Genomic DNA, 13,751 nt, shown 5'->3' on the forward strand with positions numbered 1-13,751 from the left:
AAGAGGCTTTGAAAAAGTTGGAAAGGGTTATTTTTCTGCTTCCTCATGTCATGTGCTGTACAGGGAAAGGGCCATAATATTGGGCACAAGTAGAAAAGCAGCAGACGTCAGAGATGGGGACTCGAGTTTGTGACTCGTACTCGAGTCGCACTTAAGTCGCATATTTAATGACTTCAGACTCGACTTAGACTTGCATTTAAAGGACTTCAGACTCGACTGAGACTCGTGATTTCCGACTTGTGAACAATATTTTATTCCAGTGTAAAAACACTTATTCAAGTGTTTTTTGTTTTACTAACTTGACTGATCGCCGCTCGCCTTACCCGCACACAGAAGAGGTAAAAAAAAAACAAAAAAAAAAACTCAAAGACCCAAACCGTGAAGCACTCAACTTCAACTGTTTTATTTATACAAAAGCCACAGCAAAAGTGGCATGATAAAACAGCCCTTTTCTTCTCCTGATAAAACCTAAAATTCAAGAGGTTTCCTTAAAAATCACAGGCTGGAAGTTGGGCTCCGCTTGTTATGCTGCTTCTGGTGCGAGTGATCAGCCTGCAGCACCCACTGGCTGATCCACAGACTCTGCGGGCTCCAGCACTGTTCCACTAACCTGACAACAGCCAGATGCATGTCTCGCTCCGCCCAGCTCTGGGCGGAGCGAGACATGCATCTGGCTGTTGTCAGGTTACTGTTCCACTCCCTGGCGTGCCAAACCCCTTTCCAGACCGATCCAGCTAAAAAGAGAAGCAAGGAGAACGCCAGCATCCACGCGCCAAAATCCCGTCGGAAGATATATGCCTGTCACCTGCAGATTCCGTTCTCCTTCTCCTTTCCTTCAGACTCCTTTTATGTCGGCTTTAATCAGCCCTTGCTCACACCTGAGCGCAGCAATTACGCAGCGCAATTAATGCACTCCGCCTCCTCAGACAACTACTTCAGTCCAGTGCGCATGGATTGTCACAAGGGGAAAACAAACCAAAACAACCCAACATGCAGGAAAAATTCAAAAGTCTAAAATAAAGGAAAACAATCATATAAAAAAGAAACATCAAAACATGCAAAGCTCAAGAAGGAAATACAAAGAAAAACAAATCATATCTTCCTCTCCAAACATGCAAAGCATAAAACTAACACTTAAATGAAAGAAAACCATAAACCATATTTTTCCCTGTGCAACACACTGACGTCACTGACGCAACAGTACGTGGACGGCAGGATTGTGATTGTTTTTTTTTCCACAGTCCTCATTTTCAATAAAAGAGCAGACATTTACTGCTAAAACTAGAAAAAGTTGTAACCACAAATGTCAGGTAAATACTGTAAGAAAATGCAAAATTTATCTGGAAAAAAATTTTGCGTGTGCTTTTTTTAATTGTATTTTTCATTTAGCAGTTCAAGATAATGATAATTCCATAGATATAATAGCGACCTTTAAGCTATACCGTCTCAGTGACGGAGATGAAAACACAAGGAGAAACAAGCAAGCATGAAAATTATTGCACTTTTTTAAATGAATCAAGTGATTAGAATTTTTTGTGCGATTAATTGATTATTGCGACAGGCCTTCTCAAGACTTGAGACTTGACTTGGACTTGAGCTCTCAAGACTTGAGACTTGACTTGGACTTGCAAAAAATGACTTGTGAACATGTCTGGCAGACGTATCCGGCGTCTCATTTTCTGCACAACCGTTGAAGCATCAGGCATAAATGTAGCTTTATTGACAGGCTCTATGCCAGCGTAACACTGCTTTTTCATCAAGTCTTTTCCTTTTTAATGTATTGTTAAAGTAACTTTTCAGTTGACAGATTTCAGACGGCCGAGCGTCAGCTGCAATCGTTTATGCTAAAAAAAAAAAATTCTATTGCATTAAATATGCTATAAATTTGGAGAAAGCAATTGGATTATAAAAGTTTCCCCTTTATTAAAACAAAAGGTTTTACAGTAAAGATGCAACAGTGTGGTTGTGTTTTATGCATCAGGAAGGAAATAAGCATAGGCCTGAGGAGAGCAGGAAGTTCTATCCAGCAGTCTGGGAAAGTTTGAGACATTTCTAACTCTAGAGAAAAGATGACATGATGGTCTATCATCCTACAGATAGAGTCTTCGTCTATAGAAACCTTGATAGAAATTTCTCAGCTATGCTCAGACTGGTGATTGGTTTATGCTTGATCCGTCCACGAGGTCCGTTTTGAGCTTCCATGCCCCTCTGTGCTGCTTGCGTCTATGTGGAAAGAATTTCTGCACCTAGGAAATTTGTAACTAGGCAGACAAATCTTTGCAGAAAAACATGGCAAACAAGAACAGCTCCTGCTTGCAAGGGTTCGCAAAAGATCCTGCAATTTAGCCATTAAACACAGCAGCAAATCTCCAAAAGACAAAAAGACTGAGCTTGAGGTAGTTTGATGGAAATGGATAATGGTGGGGAGATTTTAAAGGAATAGTACACCCAAAACATGATTAGCCTTCATTTTCTACTCACCCCCATGCTGAACAACACCCTGGAGTACTTTTTTGATATTTCAAATGCATCTGGAGATCTGGGAGGCTTCTTGCTGTCTGCTGACATTCAAATAATGGAGGTCTATGGTGCCCGAGGCAGAAAGGTCCATAAAAGTCCACAAAAAAACGTGTCAATATTCCTCCATACTGCTCGTCCAATGTATTCCAAGTGTCCTGAGTGGGTAGCATCCAGAATTTACTCGAAACGAAGTCATTTAGAATGTTTTTATAGCATAAACAGTATTGTATAGGATTTCCTGAAAGCGCGCACCTGCGCGATCACGACGCTACGGAAGCCGGAAGACCAAACCAGATGAAAGTGCGCATTCAGCGTCTGCTCTGCCAATAATGCAAGCGTAGAAGAAGAAATGTGCCGTTTACCTGTGCAAAGAAAGAAACAACGAAAGAAAAATGTCTGAGGACTTCAGTGTTGAGGAAGAGCATGAGTTCTTTGCCGAGCTGAATGCGCTGGTTTGGTCTGCCGGCTTCCGTAGCGTCGTGATCGCGCATGTGCGCGCTTTCAGGAAATCCTATACACTACTGTTTATGCTCTAAAAACATTCTAAATGACTTTGTTTCGAGTAAATTCTGGATGCTACCCACTCAGGACACTTGGAATACATTGGACGAGCAGTATGGAGGAATATTGACACGTTTTTTGTGGACTTTTATGGACCTTTCTGCCTCGGGCGCTGGGCACCTAGCCTGACGTAGTCCTACTCAATTCTAGTCAGAATATGAGTCTGATACTGCTCCATAGAGCTGTGATTATGGGGCGTGTTTCGAACGAACCAGGAAAAAAAATGCCTCTGCACTCAATTGGATAGACCTACAACCAGTAAGAGCAACGGAGTGCGTGACGTATGTTAAGCGAGGCATAGTTGTTGTCCACAAAAATCAAAGCGTGCAGTTGCACGCCTAGAATAAGATGAGCCTTGATCGCGTTTCTCTGTTCCTCTTTTAAAATTAATTTGCTGTCGATATCTTCTAGAACAGACCTAATAGCAGAATCTACTCACCTAAACTCTACAGCAGCAGCCATTATTGTTGTCGCCCAAGCGCGCATTGGTCACGTGGTTGATTACGTTACTGTTGGTCATCTGTCCATCATCGTATAAAGCCCGCCCTGACAATTTGATTGGATTGCCTGACTAAGGGCGATAATACTCGCGCTACTATGGAGCAGAGCCAGACCGAACTTCCCGACCTCAAACTTTGTGGGCGGGACTAAGTTCGGAATGGCACCCTGGCTACTGGGCACCTCCATTATTTGAATGTCAGCAGACAGCAAGAAGCCTCCCAGATCTCCAGATGCATTTGAGATATCAAAAAAAGTACTCCAGAGTGTTCAGCATGGGGGTGAGTAGAAAATGAAGGCTAATCATGTTTTGGGTGTACTATTCCTTTAACTTCTTACAAGAACTGAACGTCACTCAAACCTTCAACATTTTACTAAAAGCATGAGTCAGTTTGAACTTTTTTGATTTTCCCCAAGCCTCGGCAGCAGATTAACTGTAGCCTGTTAGCTCGGCTACCTGGCTTCTACATTCCCTCAGTAACTTGGTTAGTGTGCAGGACCATTTCTTTTTTCACCAGTATTTTTCAGTATTTCTGGTGAAACTTGGTGGACTTCGGCATCAGAACCTGTAATTCTCTGTTGAATCAGGCCCAAGGTGTGTGTGCTGGGCTCAAGAGAGCAGCTGTGTATCAACCAGGAAGTGATGCGTCAGGAGAGCAACCACATCAAGGTGAGTTAGACTAATTGTTAGATGATCCAGTGACCTTTAATGCTGACCCTAATTCTACTACCTCCCTTTCCTCCTTCCCTCCCTCCTATCCCGCTACCTTACTTTCCTTCATTCCTTCCTCCTATCCTGCTACCTTAATTTCCTTCGTTCCTCCCTCCTATCCTGCTACCTTCATTTCCTTCGTTCCTCCCTCCTATCCTGCTACCTTCCTTTCCTTCGCTCCTATCCTGCTACCTTCCTTCCTCCCTCCTATCCTGCTACCTTCCTTTCCTTTGTTCCTCCCTCCTATCCTGCCACCTATCACTGCAGTGACTCTGCTGAAAGTACATCATTGTACTAACCAAGCTGAAGGATATTCACTCTGGAATCACTTGTCTTTCAGGTCCACATGTGCAGACAAAAAGTGTCGACCCGGTCGTGTGTGTTTTATAACAATGTTGAAGGTAATGATCTTTTAGTGGAGCAGTTCGTCTCGGCGATGATCAAATGGGGGTGAAATTCCTCTTCCTCTTTCTTCCTGTAGAGACGAGTACCGACAGGGACTTGGTTAACTCTATCCTCGATGTGGAGGATTTGGTCAAATATGGCAACAAACAAAGGTCAAGCTTGGTAGCTTTGGTTAACCTCCTTGTTTTCCCGGAGTTTGGGAAACCATCCATGTTATCTGAACGTTCTGTATCTCTGCAGGGTCTGTCCGTACTACCTGAGCCGGTCTCTAAAGCAGCAAGCTGATGTCATCTTCATGCCATACAACTACCTGCTGGATCCAAAGGTTAGCTGAGGCACTTGAATTTAATCAGCCGTCTCTATGGAAATCTGCTTTAATGGGAATAGAATAAAAATGCTTATTTCTCCAAAGCACAGTCCTTCTGACCGACAGATCTTTCCATTTGGCGTGAAATGGTTTCATCTTTTCCTTGAATTTATTAGAGAATTTCTAAGCTGAGACGATCAGTGAGAGAACATTTTGATCAAAATGTTTGTATCATTGGTCTCAACTGGATGAGTTCACCTCCTCTAATTATCTGTAGATCATGGTTTGTTTGTTTTTTATTTAGTATTTTTTAGTTTTGCATAAAACATACAGGAATGTGAACGGAGAAGGGCAACAGAAATACAGCAAAGGTATAACAGAGTCCGCGTTTAGTGAATGTGGGGGTCACACAGGTCTTAAAAAGGTTTGTCTAGTGTTCCAGACTTATTGAGGGTAAGTTCTTTGCGATTTATGTAATCAAGCCACTTTCTCCAAAGTTGTTTGAGGTATTTGGACTTGATCCTCAGGTGGAAGGTAATATCCTCCATGTGAAGATTTCCTCTACTATTGCTATCTATAGTGTCAGCTGTGGAGGGTCACTTTTGAACCAATGGTCTTAATGGCCTTTTTAGCTCCCACTATCAAGATTTTGAGGTCTTTCCTGCGTATCTCTTCACTCTCCAGCAAGCCCAAGTACACAATACGTGGGTCATAGATCACGGTTTTAAAGCTCAACAAAAGAACGTTTTTTTCCGGAAAGCAGTAAAGGAATGTTGTTTCTCTTTGTTCCACAGAGCCGCAGGGCGCACAATATCGAGCTGAATGGAGCTGTGGTCATTTTCGATGAAGCTCACAATGTGGTAAGATCTGTTTCCTTCTCCTGAATCTGTTGATCGATCCGGATGCTATGAGGCTCGTCTGAATGGCGGACAAAGGAGCTTTCTCTGGAGATTGATCAGCAAATCCACAGTGATGATCACATTAAGCAACATGTGGTTTTAACCGGCTGAACCGCCTTGTTCTCTATGCAGACTCATCATTTAAGCTATAGGATCATGTCCATGTTAACCTGAACACATTAGTAGCTCTTTTTAGTTTAGAGCATTTTGGGTTCAATTTCTTTAGGTTCTGACGGGTCCTGGTGGTTCTAGCTTGTCCGCTTCTGTCAGGGTCAAATTTTTTTTTTATGTTTACTGAGATTATCATCTTCCTTATTGATAACAGAAAAGATGATGAGGGGTTTTCTGTGCTGGTCATTTTAGCGCTTCACCTCTTCATGCACAGAATCAGAACCAGTTTAATTGGATGCGATTCTGTGCACTAACAAGGAATTTGACTTTGAATTTCGACTGAACCAGACAAGTTTGTTTAATTTAAATTGTTATGTATTCAGATTAGAAAGCCCAAGAGGGAAAATGCATGAACACAAACATTTGGCAGAAGAATTTCAGATAACTGTCACTAGTGTTAAAAATAATGAGAATCTAATAGAATTTTGATGGTGTAAAATAATTTTGGATGCTTTGTCCTTTTTGTTCATTTATTCTGAATTTTAAGTTTTAATATTTTGGTAATTATTCATATTATTGTTGAGTTCTTAAAAAGAATGATTGCTATGGTCTTTTTCTTGCAAAAATTTCCCCTTAAATGTACCTGTTACTATTGATGATAAAAATGTTAAAACACGAAGGAGAAACATTATTCTGAGCAAATAAACTGAAGTTTTTCTGTCTGTGAACTTCATTCGTTTGAGGTTTAGCTTCATGTTTCCACTCTTTAGGCTTTTCTGTTCTCCAGCAGATTTAACTTGTTACCAGTTTGACTGGTTTACTGGAGCAGTGCCATCATGTAGTTGAGTGTCTCTTTAAATAGTTGTTAGTATTCCACTGAAAGTTGTGGAAGGGACCTTTAGGGAAAAGTTAGGCGCTTCAGCTCATCCAGTTAGTCTGTTTCAGCTTAGCTTGGCTGCTCTGATCGTTTTAATAGGGTTTGCAGCAAATGCTACATTATTTCACAGCAGCGTTTGATCTTTTAAGCCAGTGATTCCCAACCGAGGGCACGCCTACCCCTAATGGTCCACGAGTGCATTACAGGAAAATATTTTTATTTCTTAGGTAGTTAAAAAAAAAATAATTATTTGTGAGGACCCAATTGAAAAATTAAACAAGCTTTTGTCAACCAAAAAGTAAGTTTTCTAATATGTTTGAGTTCACTAAAACGAGGTAGAAGAACAGCCTAGAAGGAAAGAACAGCCTGGGATCAGCTGTTTTCCTCACTGAGCTATAGGAGCTCATCAAAGCAGTTTAGGTGTCTTTATGAATACAGAGTAACACTAATTCACTCAGTCTGAATATATTTTTTTTATTCAGTATATTTTGTTCCAAATTCCTCAAGTTTATATGTAATTATGGGGGAGTTACTCAGAGGAATTTTTGTTATTATTTCAGTTTCTTATTAACTTCCAGGCAACATATTTCTGTTGTTTTTTTATTTGCGATGGAAAGCATAAAATGCCAAAGAATTAAATGCTCAGATTAAGTAATGTTTTTATTTTATAATCAGTTATTGTACAATCCACTTTTGGACAATCATTAACACCTTAGACTGAGAGAGGGACTCATGGTAAGACAAAACGCTCGATGCTAGACAGTGTTGGCTTATAGCTGTTGACTTGTATCTTTAGAGATGGTGTAACCAGATGTTCTGCTTGCAGAAACTATTAGATAAAATAAAAAAAAGATGACGAATTTAATGCTTCACCTTCCGGACCAAACAAGACGAGTAAGTTATGGGCTTTTTCTCTCTGATCTCTGCAGGAGAAAACATGTGAAGAATCAACATCCTTTGACTTGACTCCGTATGACGTTGCTTCTGCCATTACGGCCGTAGACCGGCTCCTGACGGAGGAGGCTAATGAAGTGAGCCAAGGAGGCTCCATCAATGAAGATTTCAACGTAGAGTCCCTGAGCTCAGGTCAGACCTCTGATGGTTCTCTGGCTCACTGGCAGAACTAGTGTAGCATCGGTGCTAAAGACAGGTGCTGTTTGCAGAATTTTGCTACTGTTAATTTTCTGGATTATTTGTTCATTAAAACAATAATTCCTCACAAGACCTTAACATTTTGTCAGATTATATTTGGGTTGTTTTATTTCCCATGAATTCAGACACTTATTGATGGTTTTCCCACTCTGACAGAATTGTCTCTGTAATGTGCCTTAATATGTTGTGAACTGACACTATTTACCGTAAATAACCTGAACTGAATTGAATATTAGCATCTCTTATTTTTATTTTTCCAGCAAGATTTTTCATCTGAAAAGTATTTTTTATGCCTTTAATTATTAAAATGTTTTATCTCTATGGTGTAGAAAATGACATCAAGTGTTGAATATTTGTTTTCTGGGTATCGATACGAGCCTTTCTTAGTGTCTCATATCTTCTTTTTCAATTATGGATCTGGATTGGGAATAAATAAAAAAGTAAACATTTTCTTTTCATTTCTATCTTTTTTTCAGGCTCAAAATTAAACATAACCACTATTGCTAAAATCAAACGTGAGTATTCCTTCTGAGCAACGTTATTTATCAGAATATAGGATCATGTTTTATTATAAATAAGTGAGATGTTCTGTCTGCTTGAACAGAAATTCTGCTGGATCTGGAAGCTGCCATCGATTCATATGACGTTCCGAGTGAAAAAGGCATCACCAAACCTGGAATGTACGTTTTACAACATAATCTGCTCAATATTATATTAATTCTATCAAAGGAGCAGAGCCTTTAAAAAATGTATTCCTTCATATTTTGTTCCAAAGAGGCAGATTGTCCTGTCTGCTTTTAGTGGATCTGCCCTCCAGTGGTTGTCATGAGGTTTTAGTCATTTTTTAAAAGGTCTTAAAATGTGCAGTTTGCATTTAGAAAATAATGTTATAGACATTGGTGATAAACAATTAGCATGTTTGCCTAAAAACCTCAAACAACACATTGGCTTTATCCCTGTGTGTTTCACTGTCCATATTTGATATATGAATGAATAATAACAGGTAAAAAAGTAGATTTCAGAAAGCTTTCCTTATAAATAAAATCACATTTTCTGTTTGTTAGAAGTTTTTTTTTTTAATGTTCTAAGACTAATAACCGGAATTATTAGAAGAAGTTTAGGAACGAGTCGAGACTTGTAAACAGTGCTGTAAGTGTGAATGACTAGAGAGGAGCTAACTCTGATTGTGAATTTTCATTCTGTGATGGCGCTCATAACCTACATTTTGTTCTATAAGGACGCCATTAGAACATGACTGTTTGTGGCGGTGTTCTGTCAGATTAGCATACACCATCAGACCAGCATACCTATAGTCAATATGCATGTGCAAGACGCCAGATTTGCATTAATCCCTTTGGTTTTGTATGAAATATAGACTTTAAACTACCTTGACCGGCGTGTGTCCCTTTAGTTATGTATAAAGAAGCAATTTAAAGGGATAGTTCGGTATTTTTCACATGAATCTGTATGGCATCCCCATCACCAGTGTCATGCAATCACACTGACTTACCCCTGGCAGCGTCCTGTGAGCAGAGTTCTCGTCCAGTTTTGGTCAAGCCGAAAGTAGTCCGGCAGGTTTGCTATAGCCAGCGAAATAAAACGTTTCTCTTCCCAAAACATTATGTGTTCAAAAGAGCGATATTTTTGCATCCCAAAAACGTTGTAGTGGAAAAAGTCACACGTCGTTATCAATTGGTCCTATTTTCTCTCTGTTCGTATCAGTGCGCGCCGTCATTCAGACAGCTAGGGCCTACTAACCTGACAACAGCCAGATGCATGTCTCCCTCCGCCCAGCTAGGAGCTAGGCGGAGGGAGACATGCATCTGGCTGTTGTTGAGCTCGCTGTCTGAATGACGGCGTGCACTGAAAACACCAAAAACTAAGTACTTAAATAGTTTTTTCTTGCAAAACTAAAGGGATACACTAAAAGGATAAACTAGGACTATGGGTATGCTGGTCTGACAGAACCAGGGCCCCAAAGTCTCCTGTTGGTGATAATCAGTCAACACTAACCTCTCTTACTGTCGGTTAAAGTCAATGAAACTGCTTTCTCCCACTGTTTTGCTCGTTCTGATGATCAGCATATGTTCTATTCATAAAGGCATGCTCATTAAATGCAATGCCTTCTAATTTAATTATTTGATATGAACTAAACCCTTAGTAGATCACACCCTACATAACTGCGTTAGACTAAGCACAGATGTGTGTGTGTCCTCCTTTCTGTCAGCTTCATCTATGAGCTGCTGGAGAAAGCATATCTGACCGAACACACCAAGACAGACGTCCTCGAAGCTCTGGAGCAGATCATCGGACACTTTGCCGGAAGTAAATATGACCAAATATTCTCATTTTGTTGCTTTATCTGCTTTGGACTTTGTTGTATTTCTGGGCTTTAACGTATAATTTGAATAGGTTATATTTGTGCCATTACCTTTTTTTAACCATCCGTATGTTTTTCACCAGAGCCAGGAATATTTCTCAGTACAGCGGGGCTACAGAAGCTGGTTGATATTATTCAGGTGAGATGCACGAAGGAGTCAATGGAAAATATGGAGGACAAGAAAGTTCATAAAAAAAAAAAAAGAAACGTCTTTCAATGTATTATTTGAATCATATGACTAGAGAACCAACTTCAATAGTTTTGTGTGGCACCCAGGGAGCAGTGTGGGGTTAAGGGTCTTGCTCAGTGACCCAGAGTGGAGGCAGTAGGGATCGAACCGGGTACTTGCAACCTTCTCAGAGCACAAGCCCACTGCTCTACCCACTAGGCCAATACTCCCCCTTTTTTGCACATTTTAAATTGATTATTAGAGAAATATTTACTTTTTAATACTTTTTTTTATCTATTATTAAATACTGCAATTTGAAAATGTATTCTCAAACCCTATTTTTATGTGGAGATTTAAAAGTCATAGTTTATAAATCTGATTGTACAGTAATTTACCTGTCAAACATTAAAATGTAATTCTCCTATTTTCATTTTCTATTTTTATAAAATGTATGCAGTTGTTTTCCTTTTATTTTCCCCTCTCCATTTAGCTGGTGCTAGTTTGTGCAGCAATAATTTTCGTTTTTGCCGCTATCGTTTTAAAGATATAAAGAAATATCTCTAGAGGTCATCAAAGGTCAACCAGCGCCCCCATCTTCTTCAAATCAGACGAAATGGGTGTCAATTAACTCCGTTTGTGCTGGTTTGTGCAGCAATAATTTTCATTTGTGCTGCTTTGGATTTGAAGATATTAATGAAAATGTAAAGGTCAAAAGGTCAACCAGCCCCCCCACCTTCTTCAAATTACACAAAATTGGTGTCAAACATTTGTGCTACGTTTGTGCTGGTTTGTGCAGCAATATTTCTTCGTTTGTGCCGCTATCATTTTAAGATATAAAGAAATATTTCCAGAGGTCATCAAAGGTCAACCAACCTCCCCTCCCACTTTCTTCAAATCTTCAAATCCAAAGCAGCAGAAACTAAACTTTTTGCTGCACAAACGTAGCACAAACGTTTGACGCTAATTTTGTCTGATTTGAAGAAGGTGGGGGGGCCAACTTCACTCAGGTCAAATATGTATTTTAGGCAGCTTCTTTCCAGCTAGCCGTCCAGTTTCTAATCAGTCCAATCCTCCAAACCTTGCTTCTACCATGAGGTTTTGGTCACAGCATGAAAAAATCAGAGGTTGGAAGATTTTTCTCTCTGTGTCACATAGGAAGCCTACCTTCTCTGTTCCACTGATTAAAACTATTTTTTTTCTAAAAGGCAATGAATGAAGCGCTGCTCACAATGGGGGATTCCTCTTCCTGCTCAGATTAGCAATATTTTTCAATTTCTCTTATAAAGAATGAAGACGCTTATTGTTTTTGGTCCCAGTAACTTTTCTTTAAGCTCCCATTTCTCGTCACCCCTCTTATCTAATCCGCTCCTTTTAATCATGTTGCTGACATGCTGTCTGTGTGCGATTATCCTACAGTTTACTTTAGAGCAGCAGTGACTTTTCTTTCTGTTCTGGTCTTTTAGTTGGTATTCGTGGGAGAAAGCTCTGATAAGGACAAACAAAAGCAGAGGGAGTTCAACACCGCCCATTTCAAGGTCTGTTCATAACAAACCAACATCTGCTTTTTTTCAACATGTCATTTTTATTTATTTCTTTCTACACTAATCATACTCATGTAATATCTTAAAACTGATGGACGATTCCTTTCAGTTTATTTGAGTCCTGTTATTGCTAAGCCTAATCTTAAGCTAACATTTGGTGTGATGGTCTTCAGGTTCACATCCACCGTGATAACAGCTTCCAGAAAAAAAAACAGACCTCTGATTTGTGGTCTGCATCGTCATCAAAAAAACAAGGTACTCATAAAAAAACCGTCAATTTATGTTCATGATCCCAACTGATGCTTTTATTCTTTAACAATTAAAATGTTTTAACTTTTTGAAGGGGATCATCAATCATGTTCCAGGGTGTTTTAGTTCTGCTGATGTTGTGTGTCTATAGGTTAAATGTCCCCAGGTTCTTTGTTTTTTTTTCTTCCTTTTTTAAGCCAAAAATAGAAATCAGTCTGTAGCATAAGCAGAAATCACCAGGGAGGGTCTGGACGCCACAACATGGAAAAAAACAGATCTAAAACTGCAATGCGTGTTGGAGGGGAGCACCGACCGATGGTCTCTAGTAGCTGCTTCAGTCTAAAAACCCATCACACATTCAGTTTCCTTTGCATTTGGAATCTTAACAGATCACACTGATTTTAATTTGTAATAAGCAGTTCTTGTGTTGTTTTGTGATCATAAACTCAGACCCCATTTTGTTCACCTCATCATTTGATTGAATCTTGTGACAGGCTGCCATGAGGCCAGAAAATTCTGAAATAGCTACATTTGTGTGACGGGTCTGAACTTTTTTATTGAAGGCAACAAAAGTTTCTGTAATATTTAACCCTAAAAGTAAAAAAAAAAAAACAAGAAAACCTCCATATTTTTAGAAGAGTTTGATGCAGGAGGGAGGGACTGAATGTGGAGCAGAGCAGGGGAAACCAGATGGAGGAAGAGAGACACAAAGAGCAAAGGTTGGAGCTAAACTCCAAAGAACATCTTTAAAAGTCTGGAAACCATCTATTGAAGATTTATTTGAAATATCAAAAGAAGTTCTGGCTGCTTGGTGGAAAATAAGTAACACAAGACTTGAAACCATTTATCCCTTTCCCACTGGCCGAAAGACCCGTTTAAACCCGGGAACAATCGGCTTTTAGTGGCAGTGGGAAAAGCTCAGTGACGCGTGTCTAACCAGGTCAAACCACTCAGCAAGCAACCTGCTTTAAAATTGCCTCGGCTCTGATCAGCATGCTGTTGGAACGCCAGAGCTGGTTGACCCACCAAATTACGTGGTACCATTAAACGCAACGCACCAAGCCAGTCGGGTCTGATCTAACAAGCCGAAATGACTCTCTTTATATTCAATAAACATGGAGCAGCCCTGGTGAGAGGGATTTGGACAGATAAAACAGCGAAAAAATTTTTTTTATTTTATTTTTTTTATTTACTTTATTTCCACTTTATTTTCATTTCTTACTATAATTTTTTATTATTATTGTTGCTATTTCTTTAATGCCTTGACATCACTGGGTGGGGAGGGTGGAGATGAGGGCAGGGGCTGGGGAGTGTAGACATGGGTGGGGAGGAAGGTTGTTCTATTATTGATTACACAAATTTATATACAC

General features: G+C 39.8%; 1 protein-coding gene across 1 annotated transcript in view; it reads left to right on the plus strand.

The window, feature by feature from the left end:
- Positions 1-13,751, plus strand: part of rtel1 (regulator of telomere elongation helicase 1) — a 39,675-nt gene that overhangs the window by 4,702 nt on the left and 21,222 nt on the right. The window contains exons 4-15 of the mRNA XM_038308997.1: positions 4,168-4,249; positions 4,632-4,692; positions 4,773-4,848; positions 4,937-5,021; positions 5,798-5,863; positions 7,820-7,976; positions 8,519-8,557; positions 8,647-8,722; positions 10,270-10,367; positions 10,506-10,561; positions 12,055-12,126; positions 12,306-12,387. Of these exons, the coding sequence (XP_038164925.1) occupies positions 4,168-4,249; positions 4,632-4,692; positions 4,773-4,848; positions 4,937-5,021; positions 5,798-5,863; positions 7,820-7,976; positions 8,519-8,557; positions 8,647-8,722; positions 10,270-10,367; positions 10,506-10,561; positions 12,055-12,126; positions 12,306-12,387 (950 nt within the window). The remainder of the gene's footprint in view (positions 1-4,167; positions 4,250-4,631; positions 4,693-4,772; positions 4,849-4,936; positions 5,022-5,797; positions 5,864-7,819; positions 7,977-8,518; positions 8,558-8,646; positions 8,723-10,269; positions 10,368-10,505; positions 10,562-12,054; positions 12,127-12,305; positions 12,388-13,751) is intronic.

This window comes from Cyprinodon tularosa, unplaced genomic scaffold (assembly GCF_016077235.1).
Source record: "Cyprinodon tularosa strain WSP-4 unplaced genomic scaffold, ASM1607723v1 ctg652, whole genome shotgun sequence".
Lineage (NCBI taxonomy): Eukaryota > Metazoa > Chordata > Actinopteri > Cyprinodontiformes > Cyprinodontidae > Cyprinodon > Cyprinodon tularosa.